The sequence below is a fragment of the Corvus cornix genome, chromosome 15, assembly GCF_000738735.6.
Source record: "Corvus cornix cornix isolate S_Up_H32 chromosome 15, ASM73873v5, whole genome shotgun sequence".
Lineage (NCBI taxonomy): Eukaryota > Metazoa > Chordata > Aves > Passeriformes > Corvidae > Corvus > Corvus cornix.
The window spans coordinates 10236116-10263915 of NC_046345.1; the positions used below are offsets into that span (position 1 = coordinate 10236116).

General features: G+C 47.6%; 1 protein-coding gene across 7 annotated transcripts; it reads right to left on the reverse strand.

Moving 5' to 3' along the window:
* CABP1 (calcium binding protein 1) lies at positions 1-27764 on the reverse strand. Of its 7 annotated transcripts, XM_039560719.1 has the most exons (9): positions 26491-26579; positions 20527-20664; positions 13706-13950; positions 8932-9108; positions 5302-5332; positions 4484-4627; positions 3113-3222; positions 2332-2479; positions 1-621 (listed from the first exon to the last, which is right to left on the reverse strand). In XM_039560719.1, the coding sequence occupies exons 3-9, from the start codon at positions 13748-13750 to the stop codon at positions 596-598; spliced, it is 681 nt and encodes a 226-aa protein (XP_039416653.1). In that variant the 5' UTR covers positions 13751-13950; positions 20527-20664; positions 26491-26579; the 3' UTR covers positions 1-595. The 7 variants fall into 7 exon arrangements, with proteins under 7 accessions (XP_039416653.1, XP_039416654.1, XP_039416655.1 ...); XM_039560720.1 differs by lacking the exon at positions 20527-20664; XM_039560721.1 differs by lacking the exon at positions 8932-9108.
* Between the last annotated feature and the right edge of the window lie 36 nt (positions 27765-27800).

The window sequence follows — 27800 nt, forward strand, 5'->3', positions numbered from 1 at the left end:
TCATTTCAACGTGCATATTTATCGCCTTCCCCCCACAAGACATATATTTGAATTTACTCTTGGTAAACATAAACACAGGAGATGCAAATAAGTGTTGGGGAAGCATAAATAACTCCACACAGATAGACACACACTGAGACAGCAAACACAGACACTGTTCACCAAGGGAAACCAAGAAGTGCAGAGCACGCCCTGAGGCTGCCACCAGTCCCAATGGCTTTGCTCTCTTCCACCAAGCCAAGAGGATTTCTCCTGCTTTTGCTTTGCAGAAGATGGTGGGAGAATAAAGCTGGGGAGGAGGAGTCTGAAGTTGCAAATATCCCATGAAAGCATCATGGCAAGTCCTGGCTCTGCAGTTTCCTGCAATCATCTTCAAGGAATGGTTCCAGTTGTAGGAAGTTGCAAGTCTTTCACAGTGTGAAAGGGTGGAGGGGCATGGGGACCACCATGAGGGAGGAGCAGCAGGTCATCTTGCAATGTCTTAATTGCAGCCAGCCGATAAACCTTCATGTAGGAACATCAGGGCTAGATGCTCCATCTAGGTCCTTTTCTGCCCTCTCTAAGGTGCTGATTCTTCTTTAGCTGAGAATAATCTTCAGCGGGACATCATGCGAACAAACTCTGCAACCAACAACACAAGACAGCCCTGAACCAGAAGGCATCCATGGTCCTCAACCCAGCTCTCATTCCTTGGAGACAGCAAGCAGACAGAGTGAGACTTGGAGTCCCCAGGCTGCCAGAAAAGTCTGTGTGCTCCAAGACTGGTCCTGAGAGCTCACACAACATGGGCTTTAATTCTTGCATTAGATATAATGGGTGATAAATCCCACTAGCAGGTCAATTCATTGCCTTGGACTCCTTCCCAGGCACCTACGGTCTTGTTTGCACAAGCAACTCTTTGTGTCACACTACAGCAAGCATTGTCTCCCTTCACTGTAACTTCAGGGAACCTTGATTTACAGTTTTGGGAACATGGTATGATTTCTTAGTAAACTTGCCACTTCACAGAGATACCAATGTGGGAAAACACAAGAGTTTTGCTAGGTATCAGCATTTTTGTAGAGAAAAGTTTACTTTGAGAGACTTCCTGTTTTTAAAGATACATGTTAACTGTAAGGATACCCTGGATCTACTTCTTGACCACCCTGCAGTTTGTGAAGTCAATTGCAATTGTTCAAATTGAGTGTAAATGCCATCAAATATAAATGTGTCTTCATTCTGCACTCAAATTGCTGAGAAACTAAAGACTCTGCAAAGAGGAGCACAGTGGAAATTACCCCCTTGATTTCTCCTTTTCCATTGATGGAGGTGTCCTTTGACAGCTAAAGTGGTAATTCACAGAGAAAATGATACTGGGATAGCATTTCATGTATTTTAGCTGTCTAACAAAATTTAGCTGTGGGAAACAAGGAGAGCTACTGTCATGTAATCAGCCACTGCATTAGAACAACTACAGCTACCAGATACTTTCTAGGAAGATAGTGGTAGTATTCTAATATTTTCAAAGCCCTCAGAGGGTCCTCCTCCTGAGGACTGAGATGCCTTGTCATGCAGGAGATCCAGGAATGCTGCTGAGTCAAAAAAATTATGTCAATTTTACTTTAAGTCTATAGTTCCTGTACTTCACACTTACTGCAAAGGGACAACTGGATTTCCACCAGGGAAAAAAGCAGCCTGCCATACTCTCACACCTTCCAGCTCTTATATCTTCGTAGCTGTCTGATATCAACTGCTTCCTTGCCAGAAACCCTGAGCTCTATTAATATTGCTCCTGCCACAGCTAATGGCTAGGATAGTAACCTAACCACTCTTATTTTTCAAAGTCCTTCTGGCATGAAAACTGTGAGACGAAATTAATTATCTCTAGGATTTTACAGGACAGCTCTAGATCAGATATCTGCAGTCTTAGTGAGCACAGCTGGCACATGACCATCTTCTGGCATAAAGGGACAGAAACAAATTCTCTACAAACCCAGTTAACAAAGGTGAGCCAGAGGAAACGGAATCCAGCCATCTCACAGCTCTTGCAATAGATTTAAAGAAAGGAAAATGCCCCATAAAATGATGGTAGACACAGCATGTGTGCACCAGAATCTGCTTCTGTGTGAGAGGTTCTATCTCTTACCATGCTAGAATTATGGAGACCCAGTCAAAACTGAGACGCAGAAAAACGTGATACACAAATGAACAACTCAGCTGACTGAAAAAATGGAATTATTTTTTCTCCGTACTTCAGAAACCTGGGCCCTGAGCATGCAAATCTTCAGCTTCTGATCTGAAACTCTGACTCACACCAGAGCAGATGGACAGCAAGCATTGATCCCTTCTCACCTTCAAAATCAACACGCCCATCTCCATTCAGATCCACGTCCCGGATGATCTCTTCAATATCCCGATGACCCACCTGCTGCCCTAGAAGTTTCTTCATGGCTTCTCGCAACTCACTGGTGCTGATCTCCCCATCACCATTGGTGTCAAACTGCAAGTACATTAAAAATACCAGCAGAGGAAATACAGTTAATAGAAACAGATCTTGCTCTGGGTTGGTTTTTGTATTGCCCTGCTCCTGAACCCCCTATATTTTATCCATTGCTTCCATGTCCTTCCTTTTCCTCCTTTGGGTGTCTTTTGGATCCAGTCTGTCTTTTCTCCTCAGAAATCCCTTGCAAATGCTGTGTCTGCACCAGCTTTCCTCTTCCTTGCCTCAAGGGTTCCCTTATCTTAGTAATGTTCTCTGCTCCTCTCTTATTCCATGCCTGACTGGGCTCTTTCTAGGTCTTCCACTGTGCTGCTCTCTCCTCTCCTCTCCTCTCCTCTCCTCTCCTCTCCTCTCCTCTCCTCTCCTCTCCTCTCCTCTCCTCTCCTCTCCTCTCCTCTCCTCTCCTCTCCTCTCCTCTCCTCTCCTCTCCTCTCCTCTCCTCTCCTCTCCTCTCCTCTCCTCTCCTCTCCTCTCCTCTCCTCTCCTCTCCTCTCCTCTCCTCTCCTCTCTCTCCTCTCCTCTCCTCTCCTCTCCTCTCCTCTCCTCTCCTCTCTCTCCTCTCCTCTCCTCTCTTCTCTCTATCGTGTCTTGTGTTGCTCACCTCTCTGGGGACACACAGAAGGGATCACTCACCTCTCTGAAGGCATCACGGAGTTCTTTTACACCAATCATGTCTGCAGTCTCTGCTAGAAGTTTTGGTCCCATGAGCTCAACAAAATCTTCAAAATCCACATGGCCGCCCACTTTGGACAAGATGAAAGATTGTATGTAAGAACTCCGTAAGTAAGCCAAGACCAGCACTCTGCATTTCTGTGTGCCCCAGAGAGCACTTGGTTCTCCAAGAAGCAAAGCACAGAAGGTATGAGACAGTGAAAAGAAAAGCAGAGGTAGTTTTACCCTGTGTTTTCCAGATTATGGGCTAGGCAGAATGAGCCCAAGCTATTCCATCCTAGCCTGCCATGGACTGTCACACCCTTATTGTATCACATATGACGTATTAGAGGCTTGATCGTTCTAGTGCTTATAGCAACTCTCTGCTGCGCCTGTGCCAAAGGGCACGGCAAGGGCACAGCATGATGTTCCTGCATGGCCTAGGCAGTGCCCTGCAGCAGTGGTGGAGTCCTGCTCCATTACAGCAACTAATGCATGTCCAACTGTTTATTCATTGTATTAGTTCTTTTACCTGTTAGTGCCCTGAGAGCTGTCAGCAACACTCTCAAATTCCCAAGCACTCGTGTACCAAGGTTATCAGCTGCTTTCGTGTGACTGGTTGCGTATGTCACAGCTGTTTTCCTTCCCTTGACCAAGTAACTTGTCCTTTTAACATAATCCTGTGTCACAAATAAGATGCACTAAATATGCTTTTCCCTGCCTGGCTGAGGGTGATACCCTCGCTGCTACACATGAGAGGTGACAAAAAAATGATGGTGAAAGACAAGGGCCACAAACACAGTTACAGTGAATCAGATGCGTTTGTCACATCTTTCCATGACTGCAGCAGACACTGCCATCTGATGCTGCTAGCACAGCTCGCTTGCAGCCCATCCCCAGGCACACAGCAGATACACAAAAAACCACCACAGAGCAACAGCCCATCCATCACCCATCTGATCAAAGCATCCCCATCTTCCCAAGCTCGCTCTTCAGTCTGACACCATCTGACAACAGCTTCAATGTGACAATACAGAACTTGTGCACCAGTGTCTGACTGCCCACATTAAGGGCAGTTTTATACCTGACAACATAAGCATGAAGGACAACCCTTCCACTCACTGCTCCCATATACAGCACAGTCCACACAGTCCCTTTGATAAGCAAAAACAAAGGCATCAACTTCCACGGACCACAAACAAACAGGAGAGATGATAAGGAGTGAATATCAGAACCAAAGAAGACACGGGAAAAATCCAAAGGAAAAGAGGCAGTCAGATACCAAGAGAGCCTGAGGCAATGATGCAGGGCACAGCAGCAACAGGCAGGTACAGCTGGGTGTGTATTACTCACGGTTCATGTTGATCTGCTGGGAGAGCTCTATTAGCTCCATCTCAGTAGGCATGTAACCCATGGTCCGCATGCAGTTCCCTAGGTCCCTGCAGTTAATAAACCCATCCTTGTCTTTATCAAACTCCTTAAAGGCTTCTCTTAATTCTGTGGGAATAGAAGAACAATATTGTCAGTGACAGCTTGAAATACCTTTTCCAAGAAACCTCCCCAGAATCAACAGCACTTTATGAAGCCAGACTCTCTAAGACACTCAGTATTTTCCCACCAGGTCTCCCTGCATGAGGCAATGACTGGAGCAAAGTAAAGCTCTTCTGTCAGCAGCACTGCTGACCCATTCCTTGTAAGAGAGCTTGCTTGGACTACAACCATCACAAACTGTTCATTGCCAAACTGTGCTCCCTAAAGAAACTGCAACTATTAAGTTTTTCCAACTTTTACCTCTGCATTCTATTACATACCCCTCACTGTAGGGATTAGCAGGTAAAACAGCTTCCTTGGAACCATATTATAGTATCATGCTCCACAACGCTTTCTGTGGGGGCTGGAAGGACAGCAGTTCCCTAACAGCCAATATCCTATTACTTACTTATCCTCCCACCCTGAAGAATCTGAAATGGATGCAAACTCCTTCACAGTGAGCACTCTTACAGTTTTATACATTATTTCTTTTGCTGGGGTTTCCAGGAATTATTCCAGTAAACATCTCCCTTGATTTGCCCCAAATTATTTTAACCCATGGGGGCCAACATGGAAGGGCCAGCCAATAGGTTTTCACTGGGCAGGGAGAAAGGGGACACAGAAGGAGCAACAAATTTTACCTTCAATTTCTTCCGGACGCAGTTCTCTATCCTGCAAAAAGAGAACATATTATGTTAAAGACATTTGTTGGCCACAAACACAGTTTCAAAATAGCACTTGTTGGTACAAAGAGTTCTGGGACAAGCCAGAAAGTGAGAGAAGAAACAAGAAGGTGATGACATGTTTAATACCATCTACCTAGGAAGGCTTCCCAGCTTTCCTTCCCAAAGAGAAGTGTTAACCTGCACACATTTCTCTGGAAGCCCCTCTCCCTCTCATCTCGTGGACAGGGGGATGACGGGTGGTCCCTGAACAGAATAGACCTGGACCAACACAGCAAGATGTGTGGCCTCCTCACTGATGGTACTATTGGCACCTTCATGAAGGTCCTACATCATTCCCCAGCACCAAGTTCTGGAGCAGAGACTGTCCCTGCAGAAGTTATGATCTCCTCTAGAGCTCTGATTGTATTTCTACTGCCGCTCCTGCTGACACACACAGATCAAAACAGCTGGAAGCAGTCCTTGTAACCAGCAGTCTAGACCATCATCTGCTCCGATCACTGCTTGATCTCTGTCCTTCTGGCAGGACGGCAACAGCCATGAGGTCTCTCATGAGTCAATGTCCCAGTGACATCTCCTGCAGTCTGTCCCCACAAAAAGGTAAAAACTTCCCCCTTCCCCCCAGTCTCAACTCCATATACAAACATTTTGAAACCAGGCATGAAGGCAGACACAAAACATATACATCATCAAGGTCATCTTCAAATGAAACAGAACAAGGATTCACCATGTTCAGGAAACACTGCAACTTCAAACATCCAATCTGAATTTCTTGGAAGAAGGGGGAGGATATAAAAGAGTATAGGAAAGTTCCAACACTGCACCAGGAAGAAGAGATGAGCATAGAAATGCACTGCTTTCTGGTTTAAATGCCCTTTCTAATTCCTCTCATGGCTCCCAGGCAAATCCAAAACATCTGAGAATTTGGAAACACAGAAACACGATCCCTTTTGTCGTCTCACTCTCGACTTTTCCCCTCAACCGTGCAGAGTTTCTCCTTGCCTTCCAGGTGTCCTCCAGCCTCACCACACGTCCCTGGAGATGGTGCCTTTGATCAGTTTGAGAAGGATGATCCTTTGCTATTTAACTGCAGGCTCCTCTGGAAACTCTAATGGCAGCTGTCAGAGTGCATAGCAAACTAGGACACACACTGGTTTATGTCTGTGCAGAAGTGGGCTGTGCCAGAGAAATGACCAGCTTGCCACTCATAACCTTCCCAGAGGCATCTCTGTGCTGGATGGAACTGTCGGAGCGTGCTGGCTCTGCCATTTCATCCTTCACAGACCTGGTATTTTCAAACATGTCATCCCATTTGTTCTGCTTTCATCAACACCAAGTAATAAAACAATTCAAACTCCTTAGACCGGATGCAGGAGGCATAATTGCCGTCCTGCCTTAGATAAAATAACAGAAGAAAACCACCTGTGATAAGTTCCAGCACCTTGTGCACTTTATTCCAGTGATTACAAAGACTATCCCTGGAGATAGTGGCTGGGTGCACAGCAGGTGCAGGGCTGTGAGCGCCAGCGCTGCGGTGCAAAGGGTGCCATGACTCAGCCACGGTAGCCACTGTCTTGTGAGAGTGGCCAGAGCAGGACCCAGGCCTTCCTCCAGCACAATCCTCACAAGACCATCCTCCTCCTCCTCCCCCCTCACTGAAGACCATGTTCCAACTGACATCAGTGACACTTGTCAGATTTGGGGGCTTCAGCACCGGCACACCAAAGTATTTGCATTTGCAGGATTCTGAGCAGATTTTTGCACATAAAGATTCTGCCATCAGAGAGCCACAGACTGCAAATGCAGAAGGAGGGGGAGGGTTTATGTCCCTCCAAAAATCTGACTCGAGTGATAACTAACATCATGAAGAGGTTTTTTGTTTTAAATTTGAAAGAAGATCCCCTAAAATTATTAAGGAATAAAATTGCTTGGGATAAAATGGGCTGAATCACTCTAAAGCTTTTGGAGAGCATATGGGAAGAGCAATAAAACTATTCCAAGAGTTTAGATCTAGATATGAGCAGAGGTGACCCCCAGAGAGTCCATTATACTTAAGGGTCTTACCCTCATTTATTTCTGTTCTACGCACAATAAATCCTGTCGGCCTAGAAAGTCAATAAAAGTAAAGCTGTTTATTAGATGCACTTATTCTACATCAGGGTACTTAGAAACATCATTAATCCTATTTTGGAGATCTCTTAGGGTACAGTGAGCTTCCATGGCCTAAGCAGGATGGACACTTGTCCAGCTGTCCACTAGGGAGCTGGACCTATCTCCTGTGACAGGCGGCTCTGTGCAGGTCAGCAAGTATGCTTGTGTGAGAGTGTGTTTCATGTTTTAGTGACCTGGCACAGGGACTGTGTGATCGCTTAGTGGCTGAAGGTTAGGAAGAACAAAAAAAAAGCCCTCTGATCAATAATGACACATAATGACTCTTTTTTGAGTTGTTGGTTGAAGGAGAAGTTTCAGAAATAAAGACCTACTTGTCTCCTGTGGCTGTAGATTAACATACCGACACACAAGTAAAACAGAGGCTTCTTACAGAGGCAATAAAGCTCTGATTCCGAGGTAATTGCAGTGAGCTTTGTTTGACCACACGAACATGGAAGGCACTGGGTAAATATGTGACAATGCACGTATTCACTCATACATATCCATAAAAGGTGTGTTAATAATACATTTCTGTTTGTCTTTAAATTAATGATATTGTAGGAGTAGAATGTTTGGGGGCAAAAATATGTTTTAGTTCTTGTAAAGACACAATACTGGGGTGCATACATAGAAGCACATATTTGTATTGTTTGTATATAAATGCATACATTGGATGCATATGAACACATAGTTACAATAGGTGTGACTGAATAAATAAATATGGTTTTGGTATTTCTCTCTCTCTGTGTGGGAGGGTAATAGCATTTGGTAGCCTGGCACTATTTGCAAATATGAGGACAGCCTGATGTTCCTTGGTTTAACTGGCTGGGATTGTTGCAGTGTCAGGCTGGGTATGTCAGTGCACAAGAGATTGTGTTTGGGTATCTGTGAGGAGGCAGCTGTCTGCTTATTTCTGCTGGTACTAGTGTGCTCACTGTGAACTGATAGGAACAGTATCAAATATGGACGGCTTGTTCCCAATACAGATGCCCTGATTTGCATTTAACTGGCTATTTAGGCCTTAAATGCTAATCTGAGCCTCTGGGAAGGAGAGGTGGGTGTCTTGCTAGAATAACAGCTTTGAGCACTGGACTCTTCCTGAGTCACTATGATTATTCAAGTCCTGAAGTCCTAAAACCTTTTCCTGAGCCCATATGATTATGGCTACTTGAGTGTAGGCTTGGATCTATCTTCCATAGCTGCAATTTTAGAATCCTCCTTTCTTGGTGTTTAGGCACAAGGGTATCTGCACATCCTTCAGGTCAGACATTTGCCTGTGGTTGTATTTGCACTTGGAGCTGGAGCCGGGATGCTCGAGACCCAGGACTGGGAGTTACAGAGCTCCACACAGACGGAGCACAGGGGCAGTTCCGCATCCCCGACTCGCGTCCACATGGCTTTGTGCGTGTCTCGCCCCGCTTGGTTTGACTTACGTACAGGCTGCCTGTTTTCTGCGAAGCCCTTCCTCAGGAAGATGCATGCTGGCCCCAGCAGGTTGTGCATGACGGCGCAGTTCTGGGCCAGCACCATGAGCGGACCCTGGTATTCGCAAGCCGACGACCCCTCTTCACTCGTCTGGACAGCTTTATAGCTCGTCTTCTCATCATGGCGGATCTTCCCAGCCAACCAGCAGCAAGCAAACAACACAACAGAGGATGTTACCTCCCCATCTTGTTCCTCTGAAGTTTTACTGAACCGCCTCGCAGAGACGTAATTGCTAAATTTCTTTCATCGGGTGCACACAGCGTCCCCCCCACCAGCCTATTAGGATTTGTACAAAAGCAGTAAGTCCAGGAGTTCACTTTCAAAAGCTGATAGAAGAACAACCAAGCACAAGAATTTCACCTTGAAATTACATCAAACTCTCAGCACTGCTCACATCTACCCAGACACAGCCCAAAGCGCCACACTCCCACAATCAGCCCCAGAGTTAACACCGCCTTGAATGAGCTGCAAAGGACAAGCACATCCCAATTTAACAGTACGTGTGCCAGCCCGTACTCCAGGCAAACCTGCCGGCAGAGTCGTGTTGGCCAGGGCATCCCCAGGAGACCAGGCAGGGCCTGCACAAAGCCACTGCACAGGCTCCACATTACATTTCAGCAACACAGCATCACACACTTTATCACATTATCAGAAGACCATTTACAGCATCAGGTGGCTCTGCCAACTGCAGGCTCACGCTGCCTGTGCAGCTACTAATTAGTTACATCCTCAGGGTTTGAGGCACTTACTGCCCTGGCCTCTTCTAATCACTGACAGTCCCAAAGTGGAGATCAGGCATGGGCACAACATTTTTGTGTGTTTGCATTTGCACATTTTCCTGAGTGCACATGTCCTGCTAAGCTAAGGCTCCAGAAGAGAATCCAGCATTGGATTTTATAAGGAGGCACTGCTTTCCTTTTATAGAAATGCATTTCCCTGGCTCTGCAAAAAAACTCTTATCCTGATATTCCCATGCAGCTATAAAAAGCCAACACAACCCACAGGACCCTTGGTTTTACAGAATAAACATTAATCATACATCAGACTCCTCTTCAGGAATGATTCTACTTCTACAGCCAGTGTTCTCACTGGTGATCAGAGAAGCTCTGTCAATTGTCATTGTCTCTATTAACCCTTTCATTAAATCCTGAGGTACATTTTCAGGCTAAAAGACCAGACATAAACACCCCCCATTCACATGTGTCTATGACTATTGTATCTACTCTCTGTGTCCGCCATGTGCTATTACACTGCATGCATGGTTTGTAATTTGCCTTTTTGTACACAGTCTTACACCAATCTGCTCATGTATAATGTCATGTGAATATTAAGCATCAAAACAAAAATAACTCAAAAAGCAAGCCATGAGGAAAGAAAATGATGAAGCAGAAAAGCATTTTTGTTGCAGTCATGGATGAGAAAGGAATCTGTCTCTGATTAGTTCTGACACATAGGATACTTGTCCTTAAACTGAAAGATAAGCATCCATCCACAAATGGCATATTACTAACTCAGCTAAATGTCAAGGCATCTGTGTTGAACTACACAGCTTTGTGACATCAGTGCAATGTATTTTCAAAATTATCAGCTTTATTTCCTGGCACATTTTTCAGTTTAATATACCAAATAATATGAATCACTTAAATAGCCCACATTGGTTCTGTGTTTAATTCCAGTGAAGCCATGTGAAGGATGCAAAGCCCCACAGCCCCAAATGTTTGTTTTCTGACACTTCCAGTCAATAGTTTATTACCAAGCTATTCAGCAGTACCTCATAATAGTCATCCAAGTATTTTTCTGTCTCGATAGAGGTTGCCAGTTTGACAAAACAGTTGCCAAGAGCCACTGAGGATTGTGACCAGTCAAACTGCTGCAGTGCCAAAACACCATGGTGAACAGTTCAGTGGGGCTCCCTGCCCTGCCCTGCCCTTGCAGGCAGGATTTATGGCATTCAATGTTCCCTCTGCCAGGAGTCTCACAAGTTCTCCTGCAAATATCCACTCAAGTTCCCTTTACCATGTTCCTTCTATATCCCAGAAGAGCGGGGAAGGGAGCTGTGATATTTGTACGGGGCAAAGAAACATCAGCCACCCATTACACGGGAAACAGCAGTGTGCATGACAAAGAAAATGGAAGCATAGGACTGGAGAGATCAGGCTTTCCCAGTCCCTTCCCTGAGCGAAGGACCACTAACCTTCCTGGCCAAGTCTGGCCCTTGGCTGTGTCAGACCAGCAGATTATGGAGTGAGAAGAGACCTGGTTGATCTAGAGATGGCCAAAGTGGAGAGGTATGGTGAAGTGAGGGACTTTTAATTTCTGCATAGCAGAAGCACACCAGGATTCACTTCATTTTCCTGCCTGAGTGTCAGAGGGACTTTGCAGAACAGCAAGCCAAGAGGGGCCTCCATCCCAGCTGCAGTATTTCTTGGAGGGAAAAGCAGCCAGGATGGCTTTCACAATCACTGGGGGGACACTGTGACAATAGGAAACTGAAGCTACCAACAACAGACATGGAGTCAAAGCCTGAACAAGCAAGGTACCCTGGTGTCAGCCAGACCCAGACAAGTCAGCTGGTGCCTGGGATTGGCAAATTTTGGGTTGACATCATGTACTCAAGAGTTCAGACTGTCACCCAAGAGCAGCTTCCACACACGCTGTCTGCAGTCCCTCCTCTTTAACATTTCAGCAAAATGAGTTTGCTCAAGGTAAAATCTGAGAAAAACAACTGGGATCATATAACAACCAAGTGAAGTTGTGCAATGTTAAGACTGATCTGCAAAGTCTCCACTATAATCACGTGTGTTGCGATCAAAAGAATGGCAGAGCACCAGGACCTGTCAGGATGAGTGTGCGAGGCCTTATTTCATAGCTCACTAGAGTGATGTCTGAGAAATTCTCTAATTCAGCTTTGCAACTTTTTCTCTTCAGTCCTGACATCCCAGGTCCTTTAACTAGGCACAAAGTGAGTTATTCAAAGCAGCTTTTAGGAAAGAAAGCATAAATTACCTAAAAGACTGAGACACAGAATTTACAGGTTTTTTAATTCATTTTGATTCAAGCAGCCTGGCTACATGTCAGACTTTGATTGCAATCCCCTTGCACAGCTGCAGCCAACTCCTTTTATTCCAAGCTGGAGACGAGCTACAAGAAACCAAGTTGGTTTTTCGTATGTGCAACATTTGGGTGAACCTCAGTTACTTCTACATCTCCCTGCAGGTCACCCTGACCTAGGGACTGGTCTCAGCACTGCCTAACTGCTTCCCTCATCAAGTATCCCAGCTGCCCCACAGCAGCACTGTGCCATTACCAGCTTTGTTTACAGCAGCAAAAACAACAAGCAAATTGTGTTTCTACACAGAAGAGGCCAACATCCAACCAAAAGAAGCACTCTGTGATGGAGAGCCTCCCCCAGACAGCTCCCTCCCAGAGGAGCTTTCCCAGGCAGCAAGGTCTCCTGGATGGAGCATCTTGATGGCAGTGGCATTTCACTGTTGTCAAGGTCTCCACAGAGGCAGCATCTCATTGCAATACTTTGGATGATCAGCATAACTTTATCATTTATGGAGAGTGAACTGCATAGTTTTTTGCTGAGCTATTAGATTTGCAGCAATGCCAAGTGAGAACCATGTGGCTGACAGGTACACAGTGCTGTAAGATTTTCTTCAGTCAAACAGGAAATGTTTCTGGTGCATGTCATTCCCATTTCGACCCAGTCCATAACAGCAGAATTATTCCTGAATCTAATTTGTCCCAGGACCACAGTAAAACCTCAGCACAGAGCAGACTTTGGGCTGAAGCCTAACAGATACACGTGGCAGCTCACAGATGAAGTCCAGCTGGGCCCAAGCATGGCCATGGTGACGTGCAACATGATGCACGAACACACAGCCAGGGCCCAGTGTATCCACTCAAAACCAGACACATGGACAAACACAGCAGAGAGAAAAACATGCTTCTGTACCCAAACACATACCAACAAAACTAATTGTGTGCATATGCAAGGATGGAGAGACATAAAAACATGTGCATGTCTACACACAGACTTCTGTGAGGACATGCACTAGCAGGTGAGCACACTCCCAGCACCATGCAAGCAAAGGTATGTGTGTGATACACAGAAATTCCCCATTTCTGCACTCACAGCAAACCCACTCAGTTGCTTGAGATGCCTGTGTAGAGACGTAAAGAGGTAAGGACACACATGTATCCTTATCAGATGGGCCGATAGGTGTGCATACTCTTCTACAGCAATGGCAACACGAACAGACACATGACCCTTCACACCTACGTGGATATATGTCCCTACACCCTTGACAGATGTGATTACTCATGTAGGTAACTCTCAACTGAAGCACGTGCACACGCACAAACTCATACGTACACACGCACATCAAGTACACACGCCCTGGCAGGAGTGTGCCAGCCCACTGTGCACATCAATAAGCACATAGTTGCACATACCCAGAGGAGAGCTGTACACACACATCGAGCAGGACACAAGCCTACACACACATTCATTTACACACATTATGGCTCTCAGCATCCTGGCCTCTACTGGCTGCACTTTTGTGTGCAGCTCTTACAGAAAAAGTCTGGTGGAGAGAGCTGAACCCTTCATACTCATCTCTGTGTTTCTCCCATCTCCCATTCTCATCTGCCCACAATGTCACCCATCCACAGAAGCAGGAGTGGAAATGCACAGCGCACTTTGATTCAGGGAACATACCTTTTTAGAGAGGTTTCTCAGTGGAGACTTCACACAGTTGCCCATAATATGTTGAGGCTGCCTTTCCGGTGGACTTGGTTATAAAGGAACTGAAGCAATTGATCCCATTAAAGGTATTCCTTGGGAGCAAAGCAAGAAAGGCAGTACCAGGCAAATCCAAACAGCTACTGGCTGCTGGGGCTTTCCCTCTTCAGGGAGCTTTTTCTCTCTCTGCCTCTCTCTCTCCGTATTTTACTTTATGTTCACTTGAAGAGATGAAGCAGGAAGGAGAGGGAGGGGAGAGAAACAGACAGAAAGAGAAGGAGAGAGAGGGAGAGAGAGAGTGAGTGAGAAGGGGGGAGAGAGGGAGGCGGGTGTATAATCTACATCAGATTAATGTTCAAATCCCTCCCACCCCCCTCAATCTGCAGGCAAGATTGTTTCACTCATAGGAGAGAGCTGTTTCAGGGAGAATTAAAACAGAGAGGCGATGCAAGAAGTGATTTCAGTGATGAGTTCAGTGAATCTAGCTAGTTTGGGTCCACACAGCCTCTGAACACTGCATCCCTACCCACCCCCTTTCTAACTCCTCTCAGCTTTTCAATCACCACAGCGCTAGGCTGGCCAGAAGGCAATCCACTTAGGGGCTTGGAGCAGACCACGGCTCGTTTCAGAGCAGAAATGGACCATTTATCTGGGTGGGACCTGTTTCAGCTTATAAATACCAGCAGACCTAGAAGTGTCTGATTTTTTTCCTGTCACGGTGGAAGCAAGCCTGGAGACAGCAGTCCTAGGACCCTACAACACTCTCAGCCCCAGGACAGTAATATTTAACCACAAGGGAGAGACCTTGAGCCAGTCTTGCAGTAAAGTTTTTCCAGCTTTCTGCAAGTAAAAATCAATTGGCCGTTTAACCTGCACAAGTCTGCCAACGATAGGCTCACACCTGAATCCTAAATCTAAACAGTTCCAGGTTAGATAACGTGAATCAAAGAATTTTGACATCAGATCCATCCATTGCAAGAGCCCAAGTCCTGGAACAAATAAGAGGCACTTGAACCTAGAGCCGGCTCTAAACTTTGGACTTTATGCCTGTAGCATAGAATAATCTCTGAAAGAAAAGGGGTGAGTCCCCAATATATTTTCTCCTGATCTCAGGCTGAGCATAAGAGCATTCAGTCTGAAAAGAAATTTAACTTGCATAAAAAACACATCATCACACTCAGGATCTGAGCAGGATGGTGAATGCACCTTTAGCTATGAAGGCACCACAGCTGCAGCTCCACAGTGATGAGAAGTATGAAGAGCTAACTCCTTCAAATACTGTGGAGACAGGGATGACATTGATCTTCACAGAATCACAGAATAATGAGGTTGGAAGAGACCTTCAAGATCATTGAGTCCAACCCATGCCCTAACACCTTAACCAGACTATGGCACCACGTGCCATGTCCAGTCTTTTTTTAAACACATCCAGAGATGGTGATTCTACCACCTCCCTGGGCAGACCATTCCAGTACTTTATTATTCTTTCCGTGAAAAACTTTTTCCTAATATCCAACCTGTACCTTCCTTGATGCAGCTTGAGACAGTGTCCTCTTGAATCTTACACCCTGTTATGCAGCAGGCTGGTTGGACACTCAGGTGTTCAGCTGAAAGATTTCACATCTTTGTTTGCAAGTGTGGTTCCAAACAAAAGCTTCTACAAAGACCTACGCCATGGGCTGAGTACTTGCACCACATGCTTTTTGTGACAGAGCCCAGGACTCACTCTCATAGCAGCTCTAGGGCTGTAGGACAGAGAAGGATGAACTGGCAATATCACAACAAAGCGGGATTTCTCCTTCCTCCCTGATGGTGCTGTGGCAAATTAAGTATGATTCTACAGTGACTCAACAGTTGCTTTAGAGTTTAGAGGCATCTTCCACCTAAGGAGATGAGTTTAGGAGTCCAAGTATGACAAAAGTCCACAGCTTCTCCAGTTCCAGTCACAGACAGAAGTGCATGGCCATAGGGGATGGTGTTTCTTGCTCTTCTTTGTACTAACGGCTTCCCAAGAGTGAAGGCAGTGGAACAGCCTCCTCTCAGATTCCCTCAATGACTTCTTCATTGAATGATCTGGGTAGGAGCTGCACAAAGGTCCACAGGCTCTTCAAAACAAGAAGGTGCAGCAACAGATGCTGGAAGACACTCCTTGTCTGCCCCTTGTACCCACGGCTGACTGAGAGGGGGACAGGAGGGAAGACCTCCACAGCAGAGCCTACCCACACTAGGCTGGAAAGCTAAACTCTTCCTGAGTTGGGCCTGTCTCCCACTGTCACGGGAGATGCTGAGGAAAAATAGTCACTCTCTGGGGACTGTGCCATCCCTGGGCCTTGCAGTGGGGGACTTCACAGGAAGATGCTGAAACCCCAGCTGCTCTCAGGCTTCCCATCTTTAGCCTTCTTTCTCCTTCCCCTCTTAAAGCAGCTAATGGGAGGCTGATCCTCTGACAAAGTGCCAGTCATTAATAATGTCCTCTGTCAGCTAGAGCCATTCCCCAGGCTCCTTGTTTATTGAAAAAGTGCTTGTCTCCCTTGAGCAGAAGCTGCCACACAGCGAGTGAGGCACCTGGGCTCCTTCCAGAGACAAACGACTTCAATTCCAGAGTAGAGAGGAGAGAGAATTGCCTTTCTGCTGCTAATGAATCTCTCCCTGACAGGAAGCATGGAGGCCAGCCCTGCAATTGAGAAGTGCCCATCTCCCACATTGTCCCAGAGAGAGGGAGGGAAAGAAAGGGAGTCAGACATCTCCTGCCAGAAAAATCCATCACAGTTCCCAGACTGCTGTGGGACAGCTTTGGAATACAGCTGTGGAGTGTGTCTTACTGAGCTTGAAAAGCCTCTCAACAAGATGGTCACCCTCTAAATACTAGCTTGCAGCAGAGCATTCAGAGCCAGCCACTGTGGTACATCACTGTGTTTGCCTACTCTCCAGCTTTTCTTCCCTGCAGTTACAGGCAGTTGTAGGAAACGTGCAGGGCAGAGTGAGAGGGCTGAGACCTGCTGCCAGGCTTGGCTGGGAGTTTGCAATCCAGGATGGGAAGAGGGAATGGGAGCCCATTTGCACCAGGTTTGCAGCACAGTTACAACCCTTCGAGTTCTGTAAGAACTCTAGTGGAGCTGCAAGGCCCCAAGAGATGCAATCATAAACAACTTTTTAATCCCCTTATTTACCCTGACTCTCTTAAGAGCAACTGGGCAGGACACCACAATCTAGCAGACAGCCCCTGCTGAGCCCTGAGGAGGAAAATCTCTCTACAGTGGGATCTTGTTCCCATCACCACCACAGGCAGCTTAGAGATAGGCAGGAAAGTGGAGCTGGCAGAAAGGTCATTAGAAGATTAGGTTAGAAGGAACACATTTTCTCCCTTCCTCCAACTGAGGCTGCTGTAAGAGAACAGGATGCTGAGAATAAGTGTGTCAGAAACATTTCTGTGTAGGTGCTGATCTGTGGGTATGCCTATATCTGGGGTAGTCAGTATGCATGTGGGAGGGCTGCACATGCATGTATACTGGTTTTCCCACACTGTTCTTTGTGGCAATCACACTGTTCTTTTAAGGTCTGTGTCTCTGTTGTAAGCGTTCTAAAAATCTGTAGGAACTTTGTGAAATGTGAGTCTTGATGCTGTTCATGCACCCTCCCTTTCTCCTGAGGTCCAAGGTGGAGAGCAAAAACCTCAGGAGATGTAGCTTGGCACAGAGCAAGGTCTCAGCTCACGGGAAAGAAGCATTTGGCACACTGACTGGCCTGAGCACAGGGGAGGGAGAAGGCTGGGTGACTTGGCATTGAACAAGGAATGATTTAGGTGGTTTAATATGTCTGGATACTTTAAAAAGCAGCAGTGTTGTGCTTTGGGTTAGCACCTTTAGCAGAAACGCTCATTTCATAGGAAAATGTTGGAACCCATCATAGCTAATCGCTTGGCAGCTGCTGGAAACTTTATCCAATGGCAGCAAATATCCAACAGACACAACAGAAAGACCAAAATCAGTCCAAAACATGTGATTGCTTATCAAACTGTAGCTTTGCTTGGCAAAAATTTTCAGTGGAAGTACAGATTTGTACAGGGACTGTTCAGATGCTAGGCCTGTTTCAGTGCACAGTCCTTCACATGCTGGAACATTACATCATTGTTCTCAACACAACATAAAGACTGCAATGTCAGTAGGTAGTGGGTAGTGTATAGTAAAGCAGGGAAAACTCTTTCCTAGCATCTTTTCACTGAAGTCCATAGTTCTACTAAGAGCCCGTTAATTGCTTCAAACATTTAGTATTTTAAAATACACCATCTTACTTGATTTATCCTAACAAGGCAGGAATTCTTGTTGTACTTTTTCCTATCCCAGAGTGGAGAGTGCATATATGGATTAGTAGCTTTCAAATCTGCTTCCAATCACCCTTTATCTGGTGCCTATAGATCTATATTTTAAAGGAAACAGATCGTTCTATAAGAAACTATCTTGTTTGCTGAATGACCTCAGATGAGCCTAAGCATTTGGATTAGGTAACATCCTCCTGTTGCCAGTGCTGTCAAGGACCTCATTTTGAAGCTCCCAACCACTGGAACATGCACTGGCACTCTGAACTTCTGCGACTGATTTCCCTTTCTTCTTCTGCATCAGCTCCCAAGTGCTTTTGCTGCACATTGAGTTGTGTCTTCTAACCTCAAATGAACCTTGGATAGTTCCATATGCCAGTCAGACAAGTACATGTCCATCTCAAGGGGAGGCACCAGCAGGTATTGGTGGATGCAGTCCAGATTCTCATCTAGGGAGAGGAATATTTCTGCAGAGAGTTTGGGAACTTTCTTTGCTGTCAACTGTTCCAGGAAGAAAGTGTTGCTGACTCATGCTGTGAATAATATTCTCTTCCATTAGAGCAACTGGATCATAATCAATCACAAACAATACAATGTTTATTAAAAAGACCAAGGATATTTTCTATCCCTCTCAAGGTAACAAAGCTTGGACTGCCTGTCAACTTCTGTTTAGAACAGCTCTGGCTGTAAATAGCTGGCTTCATTTTGCATTAGATGAAAATAGATGGGAATGTGCCTTCTCTTGACACCTTCCCTGCAGATCTGATCCAAGTATTTTGCATTAGCCCAACTTCCAAGTTCCTACGCAGGAGATGTGTTGGCCAGAGCACAATGTACTGTGGATATTTGCTGATGATGATTCTAAAGACCATCAATGGGCTACAAAAAGACAAGTACAAACTTGACTGCTCAGAAGCTGCTGAGAGGATTCGTCATGTATATGGGGCACAGAGGTTGTTTAAAATAAACCTTACGTGATCCCTTCTCTTTGCCCCAGAATATGAGAGTTTTGTGCCACTCTGTCCAACTGTGACTACTGCAAAAACAACTGATTCTGCCTGGCTCCCTATCTCTTTGGAAGTAAGAGGGACAGGGGGTCACTGTTTGGCTGGCACACTGAGGTGCTACTGAAAACGTGGCTGATCATCAGATGAGCAGAGACCTGGAAACCAATATCAACCAAATACTCCGAACCAACCCTGCAGCACTACATGAGCTTTGCCACCATAAAACAGACATCTGCCTCACTTCTAATTTGAGTAAGGATCTGATGGCACCTTTAAAAGGGCCAAACTGTGTATCCCAGGTCTCTGGCTATATCTCAATACAGCTGGTCCCAAAGTTTCTAAACCCTTTGTGTCTTATTTCAGCAGAATACAGTGGGGTTGCTGGTGTTTTTACTACTTCCTGCCTTCAGCTGTTGTGACGTGATGCTTCACAACGTTACACAGTTGCCTGTGTCCTTCCAAGAGCAGAGAATGTATTTTTTTTCTGCGTGGGATGAAACAATGCTGTGTATTCTTTCCAAAGATGGTTGCAAGATGCAAAGTACTCTAGGGAAGGAATGGGTGGAAGAAATATTAGAATATTGCTCATGTCTTCATTCATGGATAGTATTGAGTTCATGGTCTTATGCTGGCGCAGAAAGCTACTAAAAATCTAAATATGACCATAGCTAAGACAGTTCTTTCTCTTTATTTTTAAGTGGGGCATTTGATTGAAATTTGAGGATTACTCAGGTTTGTGGGCTCTAAGGTAACAGGAATGTCAGAGGATTATTGAAAGGGAGCCCAAAGTTAGCTAGGCATCTTTTATTGAATGTACACCATATAGCTGCTTGTTATTGGAAATCAATACCACTCATGGACTCATCAGGGAAAAACAGTTACTGAAGCTGGAATGCTACAAAGTACCACAGCTAATTCAGATGACAGCGTGCAGCCTAGCCACTACATCTAAAGCTAAACTTCCCTGATATTGTGTTGAAACCCAGGATTGCATAAAAAAAAAATCAAGGTGGTAAAGCTTAACAAAATGGACAGTGGACTTCTATAAATGATGATTAATTTATAACTGAAAGGTTTTTTTTCTCGCCAAAGATAAGCTGAATCTAACCAGGTTTGTGTATTTCAGTGCATTAGATCATACTGCTGTGTATTTCATGAATAGAATATTTAATGAATGTTCTTTTAGCTTGGTTTTATTTTGATGTCTTTCTACAGCCTTTTAAAACAGATTTGTTTAAAAAGTAAATCACTGACAAAGATTAATGTTTGCTGGCAGACCCACTGCAGGCAGGAGGCTTATCCATTGCCCCTTAGTGATTCTGCGTGTCTGGCTCACATCCCTCAAGCTCTTTACAAGCAATAAACGTGATAAACTTTTCTCCAAGCTGAGCAAGGAGGGAACTGAGTGGATATGCTCAAGTGGAACAATGTTTCTCTGTGTCTGAGTTCGTTACATATAAAAACATGAGACGTACCTTGGAAGGTGTAGCGGATGTCAGCAGGCAGGTGTGTACGCAAACGCCGACTGATGCTTTAAGCACAGGAATACATAAGCGTGTACAGAGGTGGTTGTGTAGCCACACAGAAGATTTAGCAGACGCTGCACGAGCAGGCTGTGTATACATAGACAAGACATGTATATGAAGGCTTTTTACGTCAATCTACATGCATGGACATGGGCTGCGGCAACTCATGCAGGGATGGAAGCACAGAGGCTGTACGGGCCCCACGCAGGTACCCGGACTCCTGTGAATACGCAGCTGGGAGCGGGTCTCGACTACATCACGGCAACAGCGGGGCTCACCTCGGGTCTGACACACTCACTGGGCGGCCCAGGGACAGGGCATGCCCCGGGAGCCCAGAGCGCGGCGCGTCCGTGCCAAGGTGGCTCCGCCGGGCGCGGAAGGGCCCCGGGACGGGGCGGCCGGGCCGCGCGGGGGCGCGCCGGGGCCGCCGGAGCCCGGGCCGGGGCCGGGGCCGCCGCCGCCCCGCTGTCCTGGAGCCCCGCGGCGGAGTGCGAGGGAGAGAGGCCGCCACGGGGCAGCGCCGTTCCCAGGGAGTCCCAGCGGGACGGGCAGCAGCGGGGGGAATACTGCCGTCCGTGGGAGTGTCCCCTGCAGCCACGGGGACTGCCTTCCCTCTTCGCCCGCGCCCTTTAGGGACTCTTTTGGGGCCGGTACAAGCCTTCAGAGGTGCCATAAATCACGTAGGAAAAGTCGGTGCAGGATACGGCATTTCTCCAGTTTTTTTCTGCCTCCTAATCTGTGCACCCATGCTCCGTACTCCAAGCAAGCCAAGACTATGCCACGGGACCAGCATCACTTCGGCGGTCAGTCATGCTAAGCCAGAAGTCTATTCACCCCAAATTACTGTGAAGATTTAACAGTGTTAATGAGCAGTTTAGTTAGAGACTGTCTCAGTTTGTCACGAACCCTGACATGCCACTGCTTCACCTTACAGGCACAACACAGCGTGCGAGCACCTGGAAACCCAGACCTTTCACCTTCACCTCGCTACCCCACAGCGTGACACATGAAAGTTTCCATTGCTGGCATCGCTGCTTCAGAGCAGCCCAACAAGCTGCAGCCTCCCTCGCCAATACACAGCCAGCTGAAAACTTCCATTACTGAGCCACGAGCCACTCTTCCCTGGCAGAGCTGGCCAGGGCTTCCTCGTTCTCCACGGGTGGAGCTCCAAAAATGGTCCTGATGCAGTGGCTGCTCTTGGGCAAAACTCCCATTAGAATCAGCTGAAGCCAAAAACATTGGAGGGAGCAAAGTCATCTGGCAGATGAGAAGATCAGAAAGGTGAGAGGCTTTTTCTCCTTTACAGGGCACCTTTTCCCTACACGCTCTTGGCTAGTGAGAAGAGAATGTTCTTGACACATACTTTCCACACAGGCAGCCTGGGGACACTTCCTGCCCCAAAATGGGGCCACTTCTGTCATCCCAGTTTGCTGTAAGGTCCATTAAAACCTGTTACGAAGAGCTAAAGCTCAAGAATAAAGGAGGATGGAGCAGGACAAGAAAAGGAAAATTTTACAAGAAATGCAGAAACATTCCTTCCCTATTTCAATGGTAATGTAGATGTGAACATTAAAGTAGGAATGGAAGATGGTGCAGGAGATGCTTTAAACTCCCTGCACAAATAGAAATACAAAAGCTCCTTTGGCCACAGTGCTAACAGCAGAACCCTGTAAATATTTCATGATTCTCTACGGCAATTGTTTGACCCCTTTGATCCCCATGCTACCAGAGGCAATTGACAGAAAACTGTTGGGGAATCACTTGACTGAAAAATTTAACAGTCAGGCAGGGTGTGAAAGCTAAACGGCTCTGAAAACGTTCAGGTGTCACATGGCAGGATCGTTTACAAATTAATATTGCATAGCAAATGCCCAGAAAAAGCTCTTCTTGAAGGTGCCAGCTAGGCCCGTGCTGAAGCACAGGAGGAATGAAGCGAGGAGAGCCAGCAGTTCCCTGTGCTGCAGTCCCCATACAGAGTTGTGGTGAGCCAGGTGCCAAGCGGCTGCTGCACTGTAGGCACTGCAGCCGCCACATCACCGCTGCCCCAGGAATGCCACAAAACTTGCACTGCGGTCCTGCTGCCACTGCACTGCTGTCCCGGTCTCTGTGCTGCTGTTGCTACTGTTGTCACTTAATAAACTGTGTCTTGCTGTCAGGCTGCCACCTCACCACCACCCCAGCTGCCAAGGGGTCACTCCTGTTGCTGAACTGTGATCTGTAGCGACACTAGAGACACTACAGGACCCTCATACTCTTCTGCTCTGTAGGGGTAGTAAGCATGCTCCCTTATGCTTCACAACACTCTTGCCACTTGGCCACTCCAACACTATCCTATCAGGCCAAAATTATATGAAATATCCTCCTCACGCTCCCTTTTTCTTTCCACTTTCCCACTTTGCTGCATTATTACACACACATCCCTTGCCAACTACACCTGTGTCACAGCACTGCTCTCACACTGCACTGAGTTCCTGCCACTGCAGGGCCACTTTAAAACACTGCTGTCCACTGTCCCACACAAAACCAGCCCATACTCATACTGCACTGTCACCAAGTAAGTCTGTGGCATTGTCCTCATGCTAACTCACAGCCGTGCTTCCAAAACTGCAGCATGGTGGTAATACTTCACTTGCTGCCTTCTGCTACAGCAGGATAGTGCTGTCAGATCAGCACAGCCCTTTGCAAATATCACACCAGAAGTGACCACTGCTGTATAGAATGGCTCTTGTTTGGAATATTGTATTACTACATCAGTAGACCGCTAAACTCTTCTGTCAGGCTAGAACACTCCACAATTATCACACCCAGGCACTGCCAAACTCCTACCACATGGCACCAGTATCACATCTCTGCTCTGCCCCAGGATTGCTTTACCACACCACTGCATTGCTGTGTTCTCCAGGCATTCAGAGCTGCACGCACTGCATCCTAACCCAGTACAAACTCCACAGCAGAGCGCTCTTCTGCAACTGCTGCACCGAGCCAGTGCAAACATGTCATTAGGCTAAGATGACATCCTGGCTTATACTTAATGCATCATTACACTACCCTACTTTTGTTAATTAATGTACCACTCAATTATAAAATGGTAAAATAACCTAAAAGAGTATTACTGCTTAATGGTATTAGAACATCACCGCACCAATATAGCATAAGCCTAATTAATAAAATATCACTGTATCCTGTATCCTGGCAGTATCTTAGCATTCTTCTGGAGTACACACCCACAGTGCACTATATTGCTGTGCTGGTTATATAAACACAGTGCTTCTTCCTTCACTCCGTCTTTTTTTGTGCACAGCTACAAATCTGTCTCCCTCAGACACAACCCTCTAGTCCTGAACTGCTCCTTTTTGCTGTTACTGCAGTAATGACATCCTCCATGGAGTCATCCCTGCAATATTTTCTGTGTATCTGATTGTACCACTGTAGTGTCTGCATCTGCGACCACATCACTGCACCACCATGGAACAGGGTGATGACGTTCCACATCTGTAGAGCTGGGACAAGATATACTGGTGCTGCTGGACCACAGTGCTCTGCTGCTGTGGATATGCATCACTGTGCTCCTCTCCTATGTACAGCAAAATTACTGTTTTAACTGTTTCACAGTGGGCTGTGTGGGCTAGAAAGAAGTTCTCATATTAAATGAATTATCTGCGGAGCTGTTGCTGTCTTCTAATCACAATATGGAGCAGACTGGTGTTACAGCACCTGCAGCCTCAGACTGCAACCCTGGACTTGCCTGCACCTATGACCCTGCCACAGCCCACGCTGCAGCCTGGGCTCTTGCAGGTGTAAGTCCTTGCCTGTCTCAAACCTTTTTACACAATGCTGGGCATTTTCACACAATGCTGGGCATTTATTTTTTCATTCACAGAAACAAAATTTGTATCATTCTGTGCCATGACAGAATTTCCATACATCTTACCCCTGAGCTTTTATTCATCACAGGATTTTGATATCATTACAAAATAAAAGCTTCATGTATCTCTTTCTGTAACCAGCTCTTTGTGTATCCTAAATTATAGTTCCCCATCTTGCCCCTGTACAGGGGGATCTATTACAGCCCGCTCCTAAAAGTCAGTCCTAAAATCTCCACTAAATTTTCCTTCTGTCATAGTTACTTCAAAGAAAGCATGTGAGAGATGAATACGGAGAGAAAAGGGAATAAATAACACTACGCTCTAAAAGAAAGATGCTGGTGTGTGTGTGCGTAAGCACTGGTGCAATGTACTCAGTGAAAAAGTGAAAACTAGAATTGTATCTCTCTCATTTCTGTAAAGGGCATTGTTCAACACCACAGATAAATTTTGCTTCATTTACAGCTTTCAGAAATGTCTTTTGACACTGGAATGTGAGCAGCAGAGCAGATAAAATAAAGATGCTGTTCAGGTAAGGACTGAGTTCAAAACCAGAGGGGTTTCCATGAGTGGGAGACAGGGCATGGATTTGTTTGTATTTCTGACGCTTTGGGGACATACAGCTCCACAGACTTAACATCTCTTCTCGGATACATCTTCACTGCCCTCAAAACTACAGCGTAAGTCAGAGCCAAGACCACGGATTTCAAAGCCTGCTGCTTGAATACTGCTTTTTGTAACCTGGCTGAGCATCTGTCTCTGACCAGGCTCTTCCTTATTGTTACAGCAAAATTTTAATCTAGACTTTGGGTGCACCATTGGCACAGGAAAGATAAGACTCGTTTTGAGTTAAACATAACCATAACAGTCCTAAACAGCAGACTGTCAGTGAGGATGGAAAACTGTTGTGCTTTGGAGAGAACAGATGTGCTTTGATTTTTATCTGGAGAAGTCAAGATGAACAGAGGTAGACAACACTCCCATATTAAACATATGGGTGTATCACCCAATTACAAAAATTTTTCTAATTCTCTCCATAATCTCAGTCTGAATGCGCTCCTTGCAAAGCCTCCCAAACATGCATTAAAAAAAAAAAGGAAAAAATTTTTAAAAAGAGAAGAGAAGAGGACTCAACAATAAACCCCAGAAATCATAATTCTGGTTTAATCAATCATTTCCAGGGCTGGAACTTAGCCACACAGGCTACTGGCTTATATCTATAATTGTGCTTCTGGAAGATTGCAGTTACATTAATCTTCCCAGAGATTACATTTTCCAGTAACATCCCTAGATGTCTCTAAAAGAAAATTTCAATTTAGTCTCCCTCTGCCTTTTCATTTTTAGAGGGTAACCCTGTTGGGTAATTTCACTACCAAAAGCAGCTAAAAGTGACAGCTTTGTACCGAAAGAGCTTGCAAACACCAAAAGCATCTGTTCCATTCTAACATAGTGACTGGGAAAGCTTCGGAACTGGGTCAGGATTTTTTTTTTTTGTCGTCCTCCCCACTACCTTCTCCTGACAGCTTCTGCCATCAGAAATGATTCATATGCTGATTGTACAGAAATGTACCATAAGGAGATGTAAACAAATACAGCAAAGCAAGGCGGGGAGCCAGAGAGATTGAATCTAATAAGTAAATAGCTTTTAAAAATCCGCTTCTCTGACTCTCACCCTCAGCAGGCAGAGCCACAACTTCCCCCGGCGACAGGGAAAGCACCGGCACTTCCCCCGTCAGCACCACCGAGAGCGCCCTCCGCAGTGCCCGGCGGGGCCGACGGGTGCCGGGGGCTCTGACCCGCGCCCCGTCCCCGGCGCGGAGCCCTCCTCGGGGCCGACCCCGCAGCGCCCCGGCCGTGCCGCAGCGCCGGGAGAAGTTCGGCAGGGGCAGCCAGGAAGCAGTGCATTTACAGCTGCGGGCTGCGCCCGGGGGCGCGGGGGGCTCCGGAGCGACGAGCCGGAGGTCCGTGAGCCGCAGGAGGAGGAGGCGCGGAGGGAAGGAGGGTGGAAAAAGAGGGAGGGGTGGGTGGCGAGGGGCGCTTTGCCCCTTACCTGGCCAAAGACCGAGCTGAGCATGGGGTGCAGCTGCTGGATGAGGGGATCCGCTTCCACTGACCGATCGCTGCCGCAGGACTTGGTGGAGCACCTGCTGCTGGATTTGGACAGAGGTGAAGCGCCTTCCGAGAGCTTCAGAGACTCTCTGCTGGACCTCTGCCTGTGACTGAAGAAAAAGTCCTCCTCTGCCTCCTCCCCATCCCTGTCTGAGAGGTGATGCTGGTCCTGGGGGTGACCGTGGCTGGCGTGCGGCGGGAGGTGGTGATGCTGCCTGGATGTCCGCACGGGTTCCTTGCCGCTGCCTCTCCTTGGACCTCCTTCCGCCGGCTCGGGCTGGCTCTCCCCCCGTCCATGTGACAGCTTCCCTGCACCCCTCGCTCCGTCCTCCCGGGCGCCCGGGTGGCAGAGCGGCCTGCGGGCACTAGGCTCCCCGGGGAGCTGCTCCTGGCTCAGCTCCCTCCCCATCTGCCCGCCTTGTCCTTTGCCGTCCCGGACGCGGCTGCCGCGGGGCTGGGGTTGGCCGCCCGCCACCCGCCGGCTCCCCGCCGCCTTCAGCAGCGAAGTGCGGGACTCACTCTTCGCCATGGAGGAGCCGCTCATAGCGGGGCCGCTAGAGCCGCATCCCCGGCCGGGCGGAGCGCTGCCGCTGCGGGCAGGGCTGCGGCGCGCCGCTCACGGCATGTCCTGCAGAGACCCGCTTAAATCCCGCACCGCGGCCCATGTGACAGCGCAGACAAAGGCCGCGGCAGGGGCGCTCCGGCGGGGGCTGGCGGGCACCGTCTCCCCCTCCGGGGCTTCCCCCCCCCCCCCCCGCGCCGCCGCCGCCGCCTCTCCAGGTGAGCCAGGGCCTCCCCCCGCCGGGGGCCGGCTCGGGCCGGGGCGCGCCGCAGGCGAAGCGGCCGCCGCCGAGGGGTGCGGGCGGCGGCGGGCGGCGCTCCCGCAGCGCGGCGGGCGGGCAGGGCCCGGCGGCCCCGGGCACGGCGGTGTGGGCCGCCGGGCCGCAGCCCCCCGGCGCGGCGGCGGGCGGGAGCCGCGGGAGCATCGCCCCCGGCGGCGCGGACGGCGAGGTTGGCGGCGGCGTTCCGGGGGCGACGGTGGGGGAGGCCTGGCTCCCGAGGCTCCCAGGAAAGGAGCTGCGTGCCTCCGAGAGCAGAGCCGGGAAGGCGAGCACCCCTGCTCCGCGGGGTGACCCACCTGTCCACACGTATACCCCTCAGAGAGTTCCTCCGCGCCGCAATCGGGATCCAGCATGCTGTGGGAGTCGTGGCCCACCTGAGTACTCTGCCTGTGTGCTCAGCCTACCAACA

Excerpts from the sequence above, each read along its gene's own strand:
- CABP1 (XM_039560717.1), bottom strand. The coding sequence starts at position 27,093 with ATGAGCGGCTCCTCCATGGCGAAGAGTGAGTCCCGCACTTCGCTGCTG. Across the intron at positions 9,109-26,490 it reads TCAGCTCGGTCTTTGGCCAG|ATCCGCCATGATGAGAAGAC; the intron begins GTAAGGGGCAAA and ends TTGGCTGGGAAG. Across the intron at positions 3,223-4,483 it reads CCAGCAGATCAACATGAACC|TGGGCGGCCATGTGGATTTT; the intron begins GTGAGTAATACA and ends TCTTGTCCAAAG.